This window comes from Haliaeetus albicilla, chromosome 22 (genome assembly GCF_947461875.1).
Source record: "Haliaeetus albicilla chromosome 22, bHalAlb1.1, whole genome shotgun sequence".
NCBI classification, from domain to species: Eukaryota; Metazoa; Chordata; class Aves; order Accipitriformes; family Accipitridae; genus Haliaeetus; species Haliaeetus albicilla.
In genome coordinates this window covers 10167574-10188892 of record NC_091504.1, presented here as the reverse complement: position 1 = coordinate 10188892, position 21319 = coordinate 10167574, and the positions used below count along the sequence as shown (strand labels likewise).

General features: G+C 44.5%; 1 protein-coding gene and 1 long non-coding RNA gene across 4 annotated transcripts in view; one reads left to right on the top strand and one right to left on the bottom strand.

Annotated features, from left to right (window-relative positions):
- The window catches only part of GSG1L (GSG1 like), a 60368-nt gene extending 39882 nt beyond the window's left edge, over positions 1 to 20486 (top strand). For 2 of the 3 annotated variants that reach the window (XM_069809850.1, XM_069809849.1), the window contains 3 exons: positions 4483 to 4650; positions 18529 to 19134; positions 19651 to 20486. In XM_069809850.1, the coding sequence (XP_069665951.1) occupies positions 4483 to 4650; positions 18529 to 19134; positions 19651 to 20077 (1201 nt within the window). In that variant the 3' untranslated portion in view covers positions 20078 to 20486. The remainder of the gene's footprint in view (positions 1 to 4482; positions 4651 to 18528; positions 19135 to 19650) is intronic. The other variant, XM_069809852.1, reaches the window with a different exon arrangement.
- On the bottom strand, positions 222 to 15751 carry LOC138690512 (uncharacterized). Its single transcript, XR_011329282.1, has 3 exons — positions 12498 to 15751; positions 2172 to 2304; positions 222 to 1619 (listed from the first exon to the last, which is right to left on the bottom strand). It is a non-coding gene; the product is annotated as an uncharacterized lncRNA (long non-coding RNA).
- Positions 20487 to 21319: the final 833 nt, after the last annotated feature.

Below are 21319 nucleotides of genomic sequence, written 5' to 3'. Positions count from 1 at the left end.
GTTCTGTCAGTCTGTTGGGAGATTGTACGTATCATCTCAAATTTCCAGGAACATGTATGTGAATTTCCAGCTGCCAAAATGCTGGGAGCAAAAAAACCACCATGGCCATACAATTGTTGAGGTGTAGAGGACAGTTATCGGTGACTGTGCAGCAGCAGCTGTGCATATCAGCAGGTACATAGCACTTGTAAGTAAACAGCAGCCACAATTACCAACACAGATTGAGCACTCTCATTAAAGTTCAATTTAGGTACATAATTGCCATGGCATTTCAGAGACTTTTAGCTTTTGGGGGAGGGGGTTGGTTTTTAATTAATGTCTCAGCTGAACCTTACAGTGCAACTTTTAACAAAACCGCAGAGGAAGGCGAAGTGCTCCTGGCACCATGATACTTCCTTGTGGATCATGGGGAAAAGACTTGGGAAAACTGACACAACATTTGGAGACTGATTTTTTTTTTTTTTTTCTTTTCCCATTTATCTTCTAACAGTCACATAAAAATAATTTGGCCAAGATACATCAACTGTGTTATAATGCTTGCAAGTTTATAAGAAGCTTAACAAGAATAGGAGACTGTGGAGAACAGAAATACCTGCAAACAACATTCACATCCCTCTAGAGGCATCAGTCTCTTTGGATAGCTAGGGAAAATACTTTCTTTTTTTAATTTCTAAATATAGCATATTATTTTCATTCCACCTCAAAGCAGAGACAACAACCTTTGCTAACACCAATAAATAAATACAAATACTTCTTATGCACAGCACTGCAGGGAATTACTAGTCTTTCCTTCTCCCATCACCATACTGTGTTTCATGGGAGGAGTTACAAACATTTTAGTAACATATTACAAAATATAAATCACATTATATTTAAAATGCAGCTTATTTTGTGTATCAATAATGAATATTTATTGCATATGTTGATGAATTATAAATATACTGCATTCATATATTTATAATATTTATATAAATATTTATAACAATTCTGTCATAATTGCATAATTATTAATATATGTAAATAATAAGGCATATTGTCTATTAATTTGTCTTCAGTAATCTATTTTATAATTTACTGCAATACTCAAAATTCAGAATGTTGTTAAATGTCTAGCATGATAGAGCGCTCATTAGATTATTCTCCTTCATCTTGTGAAAGACAAGAAACCCCATGTCTCAGAACAGGCACCAGAGGCTCGTGGGTCCAGTAAGGCATTATGAGCCCTCTCTGTGCCCACTCATCCCTCCCACGCTCCGAGCGAGCTGTTCCGAGCCCAGCATCCCGTCCTGCGATGGCAGCTCAGCGCGCTGTCTGCTCTCCTAACCACAGCTTTGTCCCAGAGCAAACGGCGTATCCCCTGCCTGCAGCTCCCCCCAGGCAGTCACAGCCCCAGCACAGCAGGCTGGGCTTTAAAGACCAGCAGCTTCTCAGATTTGGTAATCTGCCTTCCAGGGCAACATACTTCCCTATGTGGGACGCTGGGCCAGGTGCAAACAGCTCGGTCACAGCTCCCCTGGGACACAGGTGAACAGCAGCAGCATTTTCAGCCTGCAGTGGTGCTCAGCAGCCTGAGGAAGGCCACGGGGTTCCTCATGCCATGCCAGTGACTGGCAGCAGAACTGGCAAAGGAAGGTCTGAAAGTCAAACACAGCAAAAACAAGGCTTCTGCCTTCCAGCTAACACTGAACTACCACTGCTGTACAGACTAGAGAGCTACAACCTCCCCTGGCATCGCCCAGAATTGAACACCTGCTTTTAGAAGGGTTAAAAACAAATGCCCACCAGCCTGGTGGAGTTTGGAAACTCTGCACATGTAGGAGTTTCCTTCTGCTCCATCTTGGTTCAGGTGACGGCCTGAAGCGTGAGCTTTAAATGCCCCTGAACCAGCAGCGCAAACATCAGCGTTATTTACAGCCTTCTATAAAAAGCACCACTGCAGCATCCTGTGCTGTGTCAGAGCACAGAATTGTACCACCACTGAAAAGGGGGGCCAGGGAACAGCTTCCCCATGGCCACGAGCCAAAGGGCATGAGTGGAGATCTAGACTACCATTCATTTCCCAAGTGCCAATAGGAAAACTATTTTTTCTGTTCAAAATGAGGAAGGGCTGCTTGTGATCTACTCAGATGTCCCAGGGTTGAAAATGCACCACTTGTTCCCTGTTACTTTACCCCATTCCCAAGCCAGTAGCAAAGCCTTGAGGTTGGTCTGTGCCCTGGCACAAGCCAGGAGTGGGCCAGGGGATTCTCCAGGCACAGGCTTTCAGTGGTGCTGAGGATCAGTGGATGTTGAAGCTCAGCCCCTCTAGAAAGAAAAAAATACAAAAACCTGAGCTGTTTGAGTGACAGAGGAACTTGAGAGCGCAGCTCTAAGTTCAGCTACCAGAGGCACTATAGGTACAGTCCCACCACGTCTGGGGCACAGTTGGCATGGAGGGACATTGCTGTTAAAGAGGTCTTCACCTAAGGTAGGATGTAACTCTTACAGGTAGGAGGAGAACCACTCTTCACACTTAAATAACATTTAACCAAGGTCCATAAAAGCTAAAACATACCAGTCGTAATTGTCTCATTATTATGTTTTACCAAATGCCAGACCAAAGGTCACCCTGAGAGTCTTCATTCTGTATTTCCTTCTCTGAACCTTTCAGCATTTCTGAGTTAATGATTAGAAATTATCAGAAACTTTCAAGAGAAACTTTTCTCTGTATGTCATTCCCCAGGGACCAGCCAGGCACAGTGAAGCATGTGGTTTCAGCTGGCTTCTTCCTTGATATTTTTTAGGAGCCCAGCTGGAAATGTTTGGAGCTGTTGGAGCTTTTCCACACACTCTGTGTCAGAGGAAGACACTTGCCAGGCTTCCCTGTGCCTGGACACTCACACATAGCACGAGTTTCCTTTCCACTTCAGTGGGAAACCTAAGGGAACTTCATCTCCACAGGATTCACTACACTTCCTTCTCATTTGATTGCATCAGGCAAACAAGTTAAAAAATGACTAGGAAAGGGCTGCCTCCACACACTTCATTGCTATGGGAGTCCCTAAAGGACTTGCTACGCACTGAATTTTGAAATCATTGAAATGAGCCATTTCTGTTTACTTGAACCATTTTTTTCCCAGGTTTCTCAGTTCATGAATATGTGTTCTTTTTCAAGTTTTGTCTAATTTGAAATTAGAAATGGTCTCCTTTTCTGCAGATCCTTTGCAGAATGGGAAAACCAGCTTATGCTGAGGGCTCTGTTGATAATGCGTATTTATAAGATAATGCTACTGTGGCTGTATTCTTTATGTTCTGCATAATTTATATCAATGTTCAATTTGGTTATAGAAAAGGGGAAAGCAAGAAGCAGGTAAAGTGTGGAGCTGACACAGATGATTAAGTTAATCCGAGTTAGTTAGGAAGCCACTCTGAACTATATGTAGCTGGAGCTGATGGGCTGAATGTGAAGTCAAGGGGAGCCTGAACGCAGATAAGCTCTGCAGACAAAAGGAGGAATTCAGTGCTTTTTTTGCAGCCCCATTTCATGCTCAAAAAGCATCTAAACTCCTTGGGGCCATGAGTTCCCCCCAGCCACATTCTGAACGTGAGATCAGTGAGGTAAAGGCTGAAGGAGAGATGTGGAGGGAGGGCAGAAGGCACCAGGGGAGAAACCCAAGTCCACGAGCAGGGAGCAGAGCAGCTCCCAGCTGAACTCTCCTTACCAGGAGACCCAGACAACACTTGCTGCTTTTCCAGCCTGGCATTGGGGCAGTCACTTTTTTTTGTCCACTTTCCTTCTCCTTTTGTCTCTCCATGCTCCTGGTTGGTACTTGCAGGTGTCCTGCCACTGGCTGACCAAGATTGGCTAGCACTGCCTGCACACTTGGGGCACTGCCCTCAGATGCAATCTCTCCACAAAATGGAAGTGCTGTTTTCTATTCTGGTCAGGCTTTCAGAGACCAGATATAAGCCAGGAATGCTAGAAATGTCCATGAACCAGGAAAGAAGGAAATACAGTAGTCTCATGAAGGCATAAAAAACAGAATAGAAACCACCCCTGCAGTTGCATTGTGCAGTCAGTTTCCCATGGATGCTGGAGAACTTCCACTGGTCCAAAAGACATGTTCTCTGGGGCATTACTCCTTCCAGGAGTTCCTTACTGCTTTATAGATTTTAGCACTTGTCTGCAAGGCTCTGAAACATTTCAAAGGGAAATCAAGAGGTGTTCAACTCTTCTGTCAGTGTGCACCGTGTGTTCACATTAGCACTCTGCCACATGGTTCTCCATGGGATGAAAGTCATGCCCAGCCCCTAGCCCAGCGTCCTGCCTGCATGCCTGAGCGTGTGCCAACAGGTCATTTGAGGTAAGATGAGGAGAATGGGTTTGTCACCACTGACTTACCTGCCTAGTCACATCCTGTGTATGTGTGTCTCTTGGCGTCAGAAATATAACATGAGCTGCTGTCTTAACCCAGCTCTGTCTGCTGGTTTCTCTCTCCACAGTCTGGCATGGGGCTCTTTCACCTGCTGCATGGCGGCCTCCGTTACTACCTTGAACTCTTACACTAAGACTGTCATTGAGTTCAGACACAAGCGCAAAATCTTTGAGCAGGGCTTTCGAGAAGAGCAGAACTTCCTAGACCAGGAAGCCATCAAGTACTTCAGAGAAAGGTCAGTGCAGTCAGTCGCTCGATCAGTGGAGGATTTCATGGACTCTGCTAGTCTCAGAAAATCCAGGCTCTCACCCTTTTCAGCGCATGTGGGTGACGTTTCTGAGATACTTGGAGAAGATGTGTGTTAAAAACAAACACAAAAGATCCTCCTTGATCTGTTTTTTTCTTAAATTTTGTGATGTCCCAGTGCCTGCCTTTTCTCATATACTCATTAAATACAAAACTCACAAGTCCTTACAGTATGCATCTGATCCATAGCAATTCATAAAAGCTATGCTGCCAATGCAAGCCAATATTCCCTCTCTGGAAAGGTAAAACTGTGGCAATATAACAAATGTTACAGCCATCCTTTCTCAGCACATGTAATAGGCACCTCCTAATAACCCTAATGGCTGCTGAGACATCTTCCAGCCACCGCTAGGCCACTTTGGAGTTGCCATCTTCCATAGTCACACGCCTCCAACCCATCCTAGGCTCCTCCACACAACCCATCCTCCTGAGCTCCTCCACACAAATACAGCGCATACATTATATGCACTGCAGGAACATCCACACAGTGCCACCCACACTGCTACCAGGGTCTTAGATGGACTCTAAGAAGTCCTGTGTGAGCCCTGAAGGCCCAGAGAGGCTCCTTCACCCTGCCCCTCGGCGCACACTGCCCACCTGCCACACCGCTGACCCCATGCACTCTTAGCTGGCCCATGAGGCTGCACTGGGATACTTGCCACCCTCATTCTTTCGTGAGAAGGTTAAGGCTTTGCTTAAAATCGCAGAATGTGAAGAACACACAAATATTGACCTCGCACAGCAGGGAAGGTGTGATGGACTCCATTGGGGTACCTTTGCGGAATGAGGAGCTGATAAGTACAGAGAATCCTCACCGAAAGCCTATTGTTGGAAATAATGTAAAGATATTTTGGGGGCAGAAAACATAAGGAGGATTCATTCTTGTTCTTCTGACCAATGTGGCAGTTTCTCAGTGATAGAAGAGAGTTGTTGGGAAGCTCTGGAAATGATCAGACACTTCAGTATCAAAGTGAGGAGCTCTACTGAGCAGGAGGAACTAGAGAACTTCCATGTTTATTACTTTGCTTCGGTTACCCAACCTTAACTAACAGTCTCTGTTTTTACAGTTATTCTTCTGCCAACTTCCAAGTTATCACTCCACCTTTCAGACAGTCTGGAAGGATGAGAGAAATGATTCAAACAACCATGACTTTCCTAATTTTGCATTTAGACATGACAGTGAATTTTAAAATATACTATGTGTGAGAAAAAAAAAACAACCCAAACACAGTGAAGAGGAAATGGTCAGCATGTGCCTCAGGAGAAATCAACACTCAGTGAGGGAAAACAGTCAGCTGAGGGAAAGCAGTCAGCCGAATTAATGAAGTGAGAATTGCAGATGAGAGACCAGCAGAACTGTAAGCAACTGAGCGTGTTATGTTACACTGGGAAATGCTAAGGAAACTACGCACCACTGCGCCCCTTTCTGGAACCCTAAATAGTAAAAAACGTTAATGGCATAGAGGACAGTTATCCTCTTTATCTCACACAGGTATTGTGCAGTTTGATTTTGATTCCTCTTGCACTCACCATATTACACAACCTCTCCCCCTCTCCCCCCCCCATTTTTATATACATGTAAATCAATACCACATAACATTTTACAATCAAATCCATGTTGGACTAGTTGTAATCTGAGAGACCTTCACCTCAACATGCTAGATAGGTGAAGGGCCCCAAGGAATGACAAAAAGCCAAATGCAGCATCAAGGCTTTTTCAGGTCTCTTGGAAGGAAAGTCAGAACTTACCTACCCAACTAGCAGGGTATTTAACACACATATGCCCAAGGCAAGTGACAAGTCCCACCTTGGCCAGTACAAACCAATGTGGTTTTTAACTCTTATTTTATATGTATCGTTCAAAACAAGCTCCATACTAGGCAACATGCATATAGAACAGCCTGTTCCCTGTGACTGCTCTGTATACTGGTCAGAGCCGCCCTGACGAGTATACAGAGACAATGCTTCATCTCTACCACTTGCTTTATGACTGGACCGAATATTTTGTTCTGTCCTTCCAGCTTCCTTGCTCATTTTAAATTTGTGTGAACAATTCACTTGTCGGTCACATCCTCCAAGCCCCTTCACACACACTTGGCAAGCACAGCTCAAGCATGTGGTGTTCCCAAACTTCATGATTATGACTTTCTTTTTTTATATCACATTATTTTAATTGTTGTATCTGAATACCTAATAAGAAGCCCAGAGACAGTGTTACCATGGGATCATTCCAGAGATTTAAAGCTTTGCAGCATTACATCCTTTTTTTTTTTTTAGGTTAGCATATTCATGATCAGCATCACTACTGTAACTTGGGAATACTCGGACACTGCCCGGGGTCCAAGGGTCATCAATTAGCAACAACGATGTTGCTACATGCTGTGGGTGCCAGCAGTCCCAGCAAGCACACAACTTTCCCTGGCTCCAATCTTCCTTTGCACAAATAGAAAATGACTTAAATCCTCTTTCCTTCCTGTGCATATACCCAGGGATACTTCACATTCCCTCCTACTCCTACACCTCCATGTTCCTTTTCATACCTCATAAATAAAACCCTCCAGCCTTTCTTCCTTCCAGTTCCTTTGTACATATCACTACCCTCTTTTCATGTTCCTTTGCCTCAGTACACATCCAGCACCCACTGTACGCACACATCCAGCCTCTGTGTTGACTAGACTTCATGCAATAGGCAGTTTTCTAAGAGCAATAAATTTCTAGTGAAAGTTAAAGCTTAATCATTATTCCCAACAGCTGCACTTTATCTTCTGGGAGACAGGGAAGAAAAGCATCAGCCCCATTTTGCCTGATAAAAGTTTTTTGTTGGAATATTCTTCTACAGGCCCCTGCTCCCAGAGAAGAAACTTGCTTTATGAAAAATACTGACAGTAAAATACCACTAATCTTGCAAGTACTTTGTCGAACACAATATCATTGTACTTCACTTAATTTTAATCGCATGTAACTGCATGTAAGAACAGAAGATTTACTGGAGACGTATTAGATGAAAGAGCTGAAATGCTCTCTTGAGAGCTCCCAGTTCAAGAAGTGTGCACCACATTCACCACCCAGTGCAGGAGATGCAGGGGATAAGCCACATCAACGCACGGCTTGCTGTCCTGACCCCCTCCTTCTCCATCGGCTCACCCCATCCCCTCCCCTAGCATGTCAGCCTTGCACGGTCTGCCTAACTGCTGCTTGTTAACTCCTGTCTCTGCATCCTAAGAACTGCCTCAGCTGTGAAGAACATAGGAAAGACCTTTAAAATGACACGAATATATGTGTACTCCCCAAATGCTGCTCCACAGCCTGGTTTGATTCCACCTTAAATGGCGCTTATAGTTATCCAGCCTAAGTCCACACATAAGCACAACCAAGTCGCAAACAGACAGCTTACACAGAGGGAACCAAATTCTCCAACTACCTGCAACTGCAAAGACACAGACTTTGCCTCTCAACAGCTAAGCATCTTACTGTTTCTATCACTGGGGAAACTTTTAAACAGCTGCTGAAAAATCAAAGATTCATGGTGTTACATTCAACAATTATTTCCTTCCCAGGCCTGGGATACTTTGAAAAGTCCAGACAAAATAGTCTCTGTAGGTCACACCATAAAATCAAAAGATATTATAGCTCTTCAGATATAAAAGATATGATAGTTCTTAGAGTTACTCTAAGGAGAAAAGGTAAATGATACAGGCTTGGAGGTATTATTCATATATTAAGTGTTCTAAAAAATTATCAGTAGAATTATCTGCAACATGTCAGCTTTCAGTCTTTGCCCTATTATTGATTGTCCTCCCTTTTTCTCTGGTTTTCCTTTGAACTGAATATTTGTCTACATCTTTTGCTTATCTTTTAAAATATTTTAGGTTTTTAGGTGTCAATTACTAATAAGTATCTCCCTTCCTTCCCTCTCAATTTCCCTTTCTTCTCTGTTTCATATGAATACTCTTGCCCCTTTGATCTTGAGCATGGTCAATTGTCTACAGTTCACACCAGCTAGCAGAGGAGGAACCCTCTATATACCTTTCTGCTTCCTTTGCTCTGAGGATTCTTACAGATAAGTCAAAGGGACAGGGTTTCTTTGTTATCTCCTATATAGTCTGATATGCTATATGTGACAGTCAGCTGAAGGACTGTCAATGTGCCAGGATCTTCTCCTCTTCCACTGCCCAGCTATTTGGCTTCTGTAATGCCCTGCAGCAGACAGATAGCAGCTCCAGGACTGCTGTCCTTTTGCTACTGCCTGCTGCCACGGAGAAGTAGCTGCTCCACAGTGGGGTCATGCCATGACATCCCACATTTTCCTCCCTACCCTGCACAAGTGTACCTGTAAGGCCATAAGAAAATGAGACCCACAAGCAGGGGCCTGGGGTAACCCTTCCAGTGCAGCACTAACTTCAGTGCACCCAGACTATCAAATCTAATAAATGCGCACCCATCTAGTTTGGGGGTTCTAAAAAGGCAGTGAAAGGAAGGCAAGATGGAAATTGGTAGCAGACGTAGCAGTTTAGCAGCTTTGCCCATATGACTGTGTAATAATTAGGACGCACTCACAAGAATTGCGCTCATTTAGACCAACTGGCTACACCGATACTATAGTCACATCCATTCAGGCAAGGGACAGTGCAGCTAGGTTATTCACATTGAATGTCTTTCCCAAGTTTGTCCCCAGTTTCTTGCCTTCTTTTTTCATGTATTAAAAAATCCCCTTGCAGCCACTCCCCATTACCTTTCCTTGCTCCCAGAACTCTGGTGGACTTTGCTTTCAGGTAAAGAACGAAAACTTTCCTCTCTGCTTCTTTGGTATGCTGGAGGAAAGGCAGAAAGTGTTGGTGGGGCAGATGGAGACCCTAGGGCAATAGTCACCACTGCCAGAACAAGGACGGTTGTAGCTACGGGGAGGAAGATCTGGGGCAAAGGAACATAGAGGCTTGGGGTGAGAGTATGTGAGTATTGGAGCCTGGGGTCAGGGATAAGGGGTCTGAAAGGGTGGAAATCAAATGCAGGTAAGATCCTTGTGGACAGCTAGTCACTGCCTTGAGCAAGGAATAAAAAGTTAGTGAAGTGATACAAGAAAACTTGAATTCCCCATTGCTCTCTTTTACTGTTGACAAGAGGAGAAAGAGTAGCAGCTTTTGGAAATGCATCCATGCCTGGTCAGGCTGTGTGAGGGCAGGGGTGTTGAGTCCCATTGGAACTGAAGCCACTGCAGACTGGGGTAAGAAGGTTAGCCCACCCCGGCACCAGTGGGAGAGGGGACCCTAGAGATCAGCATAGCCTTGTCTCCAGTCTGATATCCAGCCTTTTGCTTGCTGTGAAGCAAATCTCACTTATTAGATGCTGTTAAACCAACAAACAAATTCAGCAAGTAAATCTGGAAGATTCAGCCTTCCACAGTTCACTCATCCATAGCACAACATTTGCCAACTTGCAGCTGTCCGTCAACACCCATTTGTAGTATTGCAGCTGATTTCACAACATTTTTCTTGCTGACTGAGCCCTTACTCTGATCTGCAAAACCAACCCAACATCAGGCAGATGCTACTGGTGAAATTCTAGAGTGAACTGAGTTCAAACTGCCATTGATACCAGTGCAGACAAAACGTCTCTGCAGGGATAGAAAATGCAGGTTTGAAGTGCTAGGAGCAGTCTGAAACAGACAGCGGGACCAAAGCTATTGCAGAGATAATAAATCAGGACCATTCCCAACCTTTTGAGAATCAGAACTTTTCAAATCACCATTCACATATGCTATTTGTTCCTTTTTTGTACATTTCTCTAATGCATCTTACATCTTGCTTTCTCTAACTCCATTGTACTCATATAAGATGTTGTGCAGATCATATCAACGCTTTCCAAAGACATGCCAACCTTTTGCTCTGATTTCCTCCTTGGTCACCTAAATATCTGAACAGGTTTAAGCTACTGACCTACCATACTTCCCATTTACAGAGTCAGTATCTTTTCACATGGACATCTATAAGAATTTCCAATCTGACTATTCACCTTTCATTAGCACACAGGGATGAGTGTAACGTTCTGCCTTGGTTTTATTCTGTACTTTATTCTGCAACACAGGAAGGTTTATCCGCAGAGCTGTTCCTTCTGGAAAATTACACGGACTGGCAGTTAAATGGTGTAGCACTAGCAACATACCCACTTCCAACACACACGTACTGTACAATGCTGTTAGTCCCCGACGCTTAGATTCATCCTGAAGAGTGAAAGAGTGGGAGAGATGCAGCCCTGAGCCCCTCATTTCTATTCCCCATGGCCTCTTTACATGAGCTTTCCCCTGAAAGCCAATGGAACCGAGTCCTTCCTGAGACCATTATGATCTCCATAATGGGCCTGGCTGGCTATAGAGGGAGGAGCCCAGGTATGTTGTACTCCTATTGATTTTGACCCTTCCATTTCTGTACATTTGGGAGCAGCCTTTGTTTCTGTTAAAGGTGCTACTTCTATATTCTCTTTTCCAGGACTGAGGAGGAGAGGGCTGAGGCTGGGGACCTGAGGTTACAGTGCCTCCATAGCTGCTCCCCAAATAGTAAGTGACCATGGCTCGAATATATCCGACACACAATGGCTTGTACTGTCCCCACGCCGGCTCCTTGGGGTTAAGAATAAGGTTTGGAGTAGGAAGCTGTGGAAATAGAGGTTTGTAACTTTCCCAGGCAGTGTTGCCCAAATGATAATCAACTCGCATATGAACAGTAAAAAATTCTCCAGGATTCAATTTAGGATGTGCACATATCCTATAATTTTATGTTATCTCAAGAAGCTGTGACTTCATAGTAGTTTAAAAATATGCTCTAATTTACACCTGTATAACTTTCATTATCACTACCTTTTTTCATCTATATTTATCACCAATTCATGATGATGCATGCTATTGAATATAAAAATGATTGAAAGCAGTTTCGGTAGACAATAATGTTAGCATAATTAATGCCATTTCTTGCACTTACTTACTCAGAAAATTGCTATGCTTTTATTCAGTGCTTGCAAAAATTCTTATTTTAAGCTATGGGAATCAGTGGTTCAATGTACAGAGCAATATTGGAGCATGGCTCCTGCCCTGCTCTGAATACTATACTTTTCCTTTACTCTCCAGGAAAGATGTGTGCCGTTTCATGCATCTATTTCCTTGCAAAGAAAGCAAATGATTCTTCAGTCAGCAGGAGGGAGACTTGGGAAAGCGACTTGCTGACTCTGCGCTATTAAATTTTGGAAACCTCATAGCATTTTGCTGCCTCTGTCTTGCTGAGATGCATGTCTCAGCCACATACTTATTGAAGCTTGATGTCCATAAACCTAATAATTGAGGGTCCTGATCCCCCATCAGACCTGCTGGAACAGCTCTCCAGTCCCATGTCACTGCAGGTGGTCTCCTCACAGGCATGATAGTGCTAGCACTGCTTTCCAGCTCGGTTTGTCATCAGCTCACTTGGTAACTCCTGCTCCTTGAAAATGTCATGTCAGTTATGGACCTTTCCACAGGCAGATCCACATCCCTCATTTTCACAGGCCTGAAAATGTCTATTAGTACAAAATTGATCTGGGTCATATTTCCCAAGAAAATTCCCTACCTGCCAAGCTACTGGCTAGTGCTCAAATGTGCTTATTTCATTATGAAGACTGTCCAAATGTCTTTGTTTCAAAGAACAAATAACAATTCTTGACATTAGGTGTTCTAAGGAATAGAAACAAGGCTCTATTGGTCCTACAGCCAGCCCTGCCCCAGTACTTCAATTTAAAGGACACATAGCTTACCTCCATAGGTGTGCTGACCGTGCTGTAAAAGCAAACTGCAAACAAGAAGTCCGGTATCAGGTTAAAGCACAGTGTCCATTCTTTGATATTGCATCAGTTTCAGCTTCATATCAGTTACCTACTGTAATGAAATCAGATCAATATCAATAAAGTGACATGAGTGAAGTTCTGCTCTCAGTTCACAGTTTACTTATGAATCCAACTTAAGCTTCAGAATCTTTGTTATTCATGCTTATTAGGGAGGAAAAAGCAGTAGTTACTGCTGCTCAGAATGGCACAAAGCCTTACAACCTTCCGATAAAAGTCTCCTTCCTGGAATAAGGCCCATTATGCCATGACTGGCCTGTACCTGATCAGAGGATTCTCCTTAATATTGTTTCTAGCTTCATATACTCCCACTCTTCTTTTTTGTATTACCCATGCAACAGGCTCACGGCCAGCAGAGAATTGTTAATGGCAAGAGAAGGACATGGGAAGTGCTTTGCTAAAGTCAGAGCAGCCGCAAAGGTTTCTCTGGCCCTTTGGTCATCCAGGGGCCTGCCTGCATGAACGAAGAGGGCACATCACCCAGAACAGACCAAAACCTCACCATTGCTCGGTCAACTCACCCCCTGCATTCCACTAGCAGAGTAAATGCCGGCAGATCATTTTGAGCACTTTGAACTCTTCACGCAGAGGTGGTCCTGTACCAGTAGGACACAAGGACGTATCACCAGATGTTATTCTGGCTGCTCGCTTCAACCAGCATTTCATTCCTTGGAGGACTTGTCAGCTGCCCTCACTTAGAAATGCTCTGGGGCTGTTCTAATTTGAACCAAACAGCATATAAGGAATACTCACTCTTCCTCAGACATCAGGCTTTTTTCTGTCTTTCCACAAAGACAAAACAGGTCATCTGGTCCTTGTTGTGAGGCAAAGATTTGGGGGGAGTGTCACTGTAAAGTGAAACGCTAAAAACTTTAAATAAAAGAACAAGACTGAGCAGTTGTAGAAGACAAACACCAGCTGGCCAGGTGATTTTAGAAAAGAGAATATTAAAGGTTTGTGAGCAGCCCAGGTCACTGAGAGAGCACAGGTAGCACAAAGGGCCTTATGCCAGGCCGGGACCAGGGGAGGTTCCTCTGTTGGCAAGACTAAGCTATCCATTTTGACAAGTGGCCTGAAATTATAAATTTAATCAGAAGGTTGATTCCAGAGGAGTCTTGATCGGGGCAATACAATATTCATTCTTGATAATTCTGTATTAAACCATTTAATGTTCATCACTAAACTATAATTTTCCTTTAAAAGGGTTTAAACTTGCCTGAGCTGGGCTAAGAACAGCATCAGGGAGCTCTAGCTGTAAATTGGCATCCTCTGCTCTCACCAAGCTACCTTCCTGTGCAAACATATGGCGCTGGTCCCTATACATCTAATATCCCCAGTCATGTTTTGTTCATACCAAACTTGGCATTTCCATTGCAAAGTTCTAAACACTCTTAATAGTCTATTTGCTCTCATTTTTTACTTTGGAGGTCTCAACTTTTTCTTTCAGAAGTGCAGGGCTGGGAGATCTCAATGCACCAGTTGTGCACAGTCACTACACAAAGACAATAGAAGTTTCACATCAGGATTTCTTTTGTTATTGCAGTTATTACCAAGAAATGCTCACTGTTATTAGGCTCCAGAGCAGTTTACCTGATCTCAGACATCTATATGTCCATGCCACTTCCACCTTCTCCTCCAGTCTTCTCCCACCACTAGGCATTAATATTATGAGCCTGCTGCTTTGATCAATGTGCCTGGGACCCCCAGGGCAGATGGGAGAGGTATGGATGATAGATGTAGAACAAGGGGTAAGAGAGAGGTGGGAGAAATGTCACAAAGGACAAGGAGGGACAGGTATGGTGGCAAAGCTAAAGAGGAGACGGATAGCTCAGAAAAGCCAAGAGCTGAGCAGGAAACAGCATATACTTACTGTCTGTGGCTAAAAGCCTTGGTTGTTGTTTGAGGCAGATAAAACCAGGGTCCAGGATACCAGCTTTTCTCATAGAAAACTGAAAGACTATTCAAAATGAATTTAGCATTAAAAAAATAATATAGTCACTGTTTTGGCAGTGTGGGCATTTTAGGAGGTCCACCTGACAAAGAGGAGGCCTTCAAAAAAAAAAATTTATTCTCCTATCATCACCCTGCAGGCATTTCCTCTGGGTCCATCCCACAGCTCTTCTACCATCCTCCCACCCCTGGCTGTCTACAGTAAGATGTATGCAACCTCAGTGCTTCACTGTAAAGCACGTTGTCATTTTTTTCTATTCAAACAAGATCATCAGAAGAACTCTAGATTTAAAACATGCTGGAAATTATTCATAAAAAAAAGAATATCCACTGTTTTTAATTGGTCTCAAGTGCCACAGAAGGGAAGTGGTGCTGGATTTGCAGGCAACTTTCAAATGTCTCTATATTCAGTGCTACAAAAAGTCTATTGCACAAGCTCAGCTGGAGAGGGCAAGGCACAGACGGCAGACAAGGTCACTCTGACAACGGGGAACATGCTTTATATGCTGAGCAGCACGGGGCTGGAAGGAGGCAGACAACAAGGGCTTGACGCATTTGAAGTGTCGCTCAAAGTTGAGTCAAGGTTTCTCCTTGTGGAGGTACCTGACAGCTGCAATCACCTTCCTATTTCATGTCAGCATTGATTTCAACTCCAGGTCTTGCAATTCTTCCTGTAATTTATTCAGTTCATAGTGATTCACTACATAAAAACAGGTGGAAAAAAAATCCCCTCTGATAAAGCACCATGGTTACAGATCTAAGATCCAGTCTCGCTATATTGAAAGCGATGGGAATTTCATTCCTGTCTTCAGGCAAACCCTTGCCCACTAGGAAACTCCAAAGTTATAGGTCTCAGTTCTTTCCTCATTTATTTCTGCTAAAATCCAGACTGACGTTTTGCTTTAACAAGCTTGAGATTGCTTCTTAAGCGACCAGCACCTCTGCTTCTGAGATAAGCATGGTGATAAAAGTAAATTCAGTCCCATGTTTAGCACTGCAGCCAGTGAAAATTAAAGGGTGGAAAAGAAAAGCAAAATAAAGTGATAGTTCATAATACTTTTTTGTTTCCTCCAGTAGACAGGTGAATTAGAAATGGTTTTTATATAAATCTCAGTGAGATTAGTTATGAAATGTGTTTTCTGCCACTCTTTTAAATTGCATCTTTCAATAAATGTTCCATCTCCTACAGCTAATCCTGGATTTGTGCAAAAAAAACCCCCAAACAAAACCCAAACCACAAAACACCACAAAAAAGCCAACCCTGTCCAACACTGCTAAAGATGTAAAATGAAGTGTTTCAGATTGTATATGCACCCAAATAGCCTTTAGGTTACTCTGCATATTATATTTTCCCCCCAGAAAGTAGGTAGGATTGTTGCTCACTTAATGTTCAGATAGTTTTACACCGCAGATATTTGAGGACATGTACATATATTTTTAACAAAAAAGTTACAACATGCATTTTGATTTTACTTGCCGTAAAATGGGATTTGCTCATCAAAACAAGTTTCCTACACTTTGCTAGAGCAAAAACGATTTCCTGAATGTGGGGTTTTGTAGAGAAGATTAAGGAATGCCTGAGATTTGGCTCTGATTTAAATAACCAGTAATTCTGTGTTCGTTGGGCCAGAAGATCACCCTTTTCCACTCCTCTCAGTCCCAGAGCAGCCCACAAACCAACAGACAGCTCTCGCCCCATCTGCCTGCTCCCCACTGTGTAGGGATGCTCTCCTTCAGCCAGAACCTCTGGCTCTAGAGCCTCACGAGTTTACCAGGTCTTGGAGTCTCTCTGACAAGAAATGAACAATCAATCAGCTTCACCTGTGCCAAATTCCAACTTTCTGAACACCTCCACAGCATGACCAAACACGCTACAAGCCATCATTCCTTGCTTTCAGGACAGAACAAGAAACAGCAACTCAATTTACAAAGGCAACACAACAAAGATGCCCAGCTCCAGGCTTCCCCTGCTCCCACAGCCCACTCTTCCAAAGGCCTGAGCTTTGGCCAAAGGCCAAAGACTCTGACTTATACCAAGAAGGGGTAGCAATCCATCTGAGCCAGAGGGCTGCAAGGACACTGTTTTTCCTTTAAAAACCTTTTTATTTATGAGGGACTCTCCTGCAACAGGCACTATAAAGTTAGTACAGAAGGGGACAGCCCAGAGGCTCCAGTGGAAGCAAGATGGGACTCAGAGGGGAGAAAAGGGAAAGGACAAAGGGAAACAGGGGGGGTGAAATAAGTTCTTTTCATAGTTAGGCAGAATCACTGACTCGCAGAATAACACAGAGTGGACAGGGCCTCTGGAGGTCTCTAGTCCAGTCCCTTGCTCACAGCATGTCCATTAGACCAGGCTGGATGAGGCTGCTTAGTTCCTTGTCCAGCTGAGTTCTGAATACCTGCAAGGATGGAGATCCCAATACCTCTCTTGGCCTTTGTCCCAGTGTTTGAACACCCTCAGGGTGAAAAAGCTTTTCCTTATATCTAGTTGGCAATTCTTGTCTTCCGCCCCTGTTCAGCCAGTTTATGAAAGCAAGGCACTTCTGGGGAAGGATGCTCCCTCTGACATGTGTGTTCTTGTTTTCTCTGCTGCATTTTATATAACTCATTTTATGCTTCTTTTTTGGCTCTGTTTTTATGCAGTAGCTCTGTTACTGTCTGCTTTTCCAATTATAAAAGCTCTAAATTTGATTTAAACCTGATAATTATTCTGTGATCTAGCAAAGGCCTTAATTAAACCTATTGAAGCCAATAGGTGTGAGGCATGCTCATTAGGACCTTAAAAATTTGGTGTTTAATTGCATCCAGCACTGAGAAAGGTGTAGGGAGGTGGAAAAGTGAATATGTAGCTAATTCAAGCCACCGGTACTAACAGGCCAGGACTTCATGCACTAGAACTCATATAACCCATCCAGACCAGGATTCTCTGCTGTCTTCCACCACAAGAGGAATATTAACATACCAGATGCACAAGAATACTCAGTTGGTCACTGGTATTGCTACAAAAGTTTGTCATGTCCTTTGGCTGTTAGAAATCCTGAATCATGATCTGCACAGTGCGTGTGTTTCTGTTCCCCTTCAAGGTCAAGGCGTTTCTAACTGCATCCACTACCCATCAGGACAACTCCAGTCTACAGGGGTACATCTTCCTCTCTTGCCATCAGTCTTGCCAAACTAAGCAAAATTTAGCCATAAAAAGCATTGGGATCTCTCCCGCCCGGCAGCAGCCAGCAGAAAAGTACAGGAAACAACATTCGGGAGGGGTAGTCTGGTATCCCCTGCAGCTGGCATTTCAGCCACCTAAAATAGCTGGTCAGCCCTGTACACAGTCTATAGCTTTGGGGAGGGAAGAAAAGTCCTTAACACACCGTGCTGTATAAAAGAAATGTCCTATAATACCACCACAGGAACAACGATGTCATTCTGTGCTGCCCTTCTGGTTTTATCTTGCCTGTTTATTTATCCCCTAATTCACTGGGTAACCGTGCAGAGCTACCAGGAGATTAATGTGTGGGGCTCCAGGGTGAAGGCAGGTCTTCACACTTTGCGGGGATGATCAAGGGCAGGTCCTGTGGCAACCTGCAAGCCAGGCGTTATCCTTTTGTGTTCTGACTGGAATTTGTCACAGTCAGTATGTCAGTAGCTTTCTTCCCTTCCTGTCCTTCCCCAGCAGCAAATCCTTGGTTCTTGCAGAGGTGTATGACTTTTGGGAAGGAGAACACTGACACGCCAGTGGTTATCACACTGATGATAGCTGACGAATGCTTAGTTGGCACCAGGGAGGAACTGGTGCTGAATTTATGTGCCTTATTCTCAAACACTTGTTCTTGGTCATGAGAAGCAGAGGGTTTTACACAGACACGAGAAGCGAATCAGCCTATGGGGAAATACAGTTATGGGAAACAGGCTTAAAATGGTCCCAAAATAAGGCCTAAAAATGTCTTATAAGCCTTTAGCCCAGTCCAGAGGAAAAAGTGTGTTTGTCTTTCTTTAGGGCTTCACAACACCCAGCTCTAAATGTCACTAGCACGCAGAGGAACAGGAGTGACCATAATGCTCAGAAAATACCCCCATTCGCTACGTCAAGCTCTTCCAGTGACACATCAAGCAGCTCTTCACTTTCATCAGAACCAACCAGCCAGATCTCCATGGTTCAGGATCAAACCCTGCTGGACATCGCCTCCATCACTAGATTGGCCCCGGGAGAATCACCAAACCCTCAACCATTTGAGCAAAGGGATAAAAATTTAGCAATATCGTGTTCCAGCCCACTCGGAGCAAGGACTATTCCAGCTTCTTGCCCAGCCAGCCCCAGGCTCAGTCTAACACCCAGCTCAGCCAAGCCACAGCAATACTCTGACTCCTCTCCGGTCAGTCCAGGGATCAATGCAACTTCCTTCTACACCTTTTGTCCTCACACAGCACAAAACATACAAGCTTCAGCATCAGATCACACACTGACCCCAACCAGGAAAAGCACAAGGCCTCCAGCAACAATGACTCCTGAAGATAGTTCCAAGTCTCCTGGCTATTCTAAAACTGGATTAAAGAATACAGGAAAGGGTTTTGAATCAGATCTGGAAGATCCTGATCATGAAAGGTACGTATCCAGACCATACACATGTTTATGTCCTCAAATGACTCAACTTGGTATAGGGTCATTAAGAGCCCCTGATAAAAAAAAAAATTAAATATCTTTTGTGATTTAGGTATTCCCAGTGTTTGTTTTCCAGTAACTACTCTGTGCTCCCACTAAACCTATTATCCAAGAAGCAAAATACCATATTTTCCATACATTCATTTAGCTCTCCAGACCTGATTACAGACCATCCCTGGGCCAGGTTGTCAACCTCAGCTCCTCCAACAGAGCACAGTTTTAAGGTGCCGCATTTCCTTCCAAATGAGAAAGCACATCTCTCCCTATACTAGCAGAGGGAAACTCTGCTGTTAGGATGAAGCCTGAGAACTAAGAGCTGGGGATGGTATTCAGTGACATGGCTGGTATCTCCCTTCTCAAACCTCAGGCTCTGTGGTCCGACCCCAGGCAAGCTGGGTTGATTTCACTCCTCTGAGCCTCTGAACTCCATACTGTGTCTGCCACTTCTTTCCTTGGCAGGATATTTGTAACTGCGAAGGAATTCCAAGCCATGGAGAAAGAACTAGAGGATGTAAAAGAAGAACTGAAATGCCTGAAGTGGAAAGTGAGACACATTGGTGAGACTGTGCAGCCCTTGGCCGAAGACAGCAAGCGTTACAACGGCTATACCCTGACGGAGCTCAAGGCAATGGTGCAGTTTGAAGACGACCCTTACAAGGCTGCACACAAGATCCTAACCGCGCTCTTCAGCGATGTCTACTTGCTACAGCACTCAGTCACTGAACAGGCCTGCAACTCCCGATCTCTGCCCAAGCCCAAAATAGACCCAGAGCTGTACACGGTGTACTGTGACATTCTGAAAAGCATATTCCCTGGAATTAGCAGCCAGACCTTGAGGGAAGAGACACAACACGTGCAGAAAAGCAACCAGAAAGAAGTGCAATAACACCAGAGCCCACAAGATGTTCTGCAAAGTGAGAAGTCTCCAGTGATTTTAGAGGGCTGAACTGTGGTACGTACCGTTGGTTGAGTCTATCCCTTTTAGGTGTGAATCATCTGTAAAGATATTGGTGAGCTCTGAGCCCTTCATGCCACTTGCCCAGTGAGACAGGGTGGGAAGGCATTCTGCATCCTTCCCACATTTTAGAAAAAAATTGCCCCTTTAATGTCTCTTTCAATCTATGGACATTTCTTTGTTTCCAGCAACTACAAATGCTGACAAAAGAATCCAGAGAAGGCATTGTATGTCCAAGCAAGGGCCTTTTCCCAGCCCCAAACAGACCAACCAACCAGCATCTGGGTAGTTTCTATTTTCTAGAGTATATCATTCATTAAATGACATTACTTGTTAGAAATTTGTGCCTGTTCTTTTCTTTTCTTTTTTTGTCTAAAAATGCTTTGCACATCAATCAACAATCATAACTTGAACACGCACTGGGATGAGACCCAGGCAGCAAACCACCCTCCTCCGTCCATCTGTACCCTGGGTTGCACGGGCAGAAAACCAGGGCAGCGAGGCCAGCAGCTGCAGTGCGCCCCAGCAGGTCTCCACTCTGGGTAACTGGGGGCCAGGGCGTAAGGGTGTACAATATGCCCTTAAATCGCCAAGGCACCAGTGAAACAGAGAGAGGTCTGTGACCTCCACCTCTCCAGCCTCTGATGACCGAGCTGACAGCCCAGCTCACACGTGTCACCAGCTGTGCTCTGCCTTCCCAGGCAGCGCTGCTGAAAGGCTGGGCCCTTGCGAAGGTCTCACGAGGCGACCGCTGCTGTGGGGCCTGCCCCAGGGGAAGGGGGCTGCTGGTCATGGAGGACACACAGGAAAATGGCCCTGGGGCCCCTTCCTCCCCGTCTGGGAGCCAGCAAAGCGCAGCGGATGAACAACAGCTTGTCCATCAGGTTCTGCTCACAGGGCTGGCCTTGCAGCCCGCTTTGCAATGACCTGGTGAAGGTGGAGGGGTGGAGGGATGTCCTTGTGCCGTTTCGCTCAGGACCACTGGAATATACTGCTTCCCTACCCTCCTGGTTCACGCACCCCCTTTCAGAGAGTCATTGACGCTTCTTGGAAACAGCCGCTTCCCTGGTCTCAAGGTGACAAATACATCAAAACCCAGAACATGCCTGTCCCGCACACTGCTGCTGCTCCCTGCCAGGCCACTGAGGATGGCCAGATGAGCAAAGGGTAACC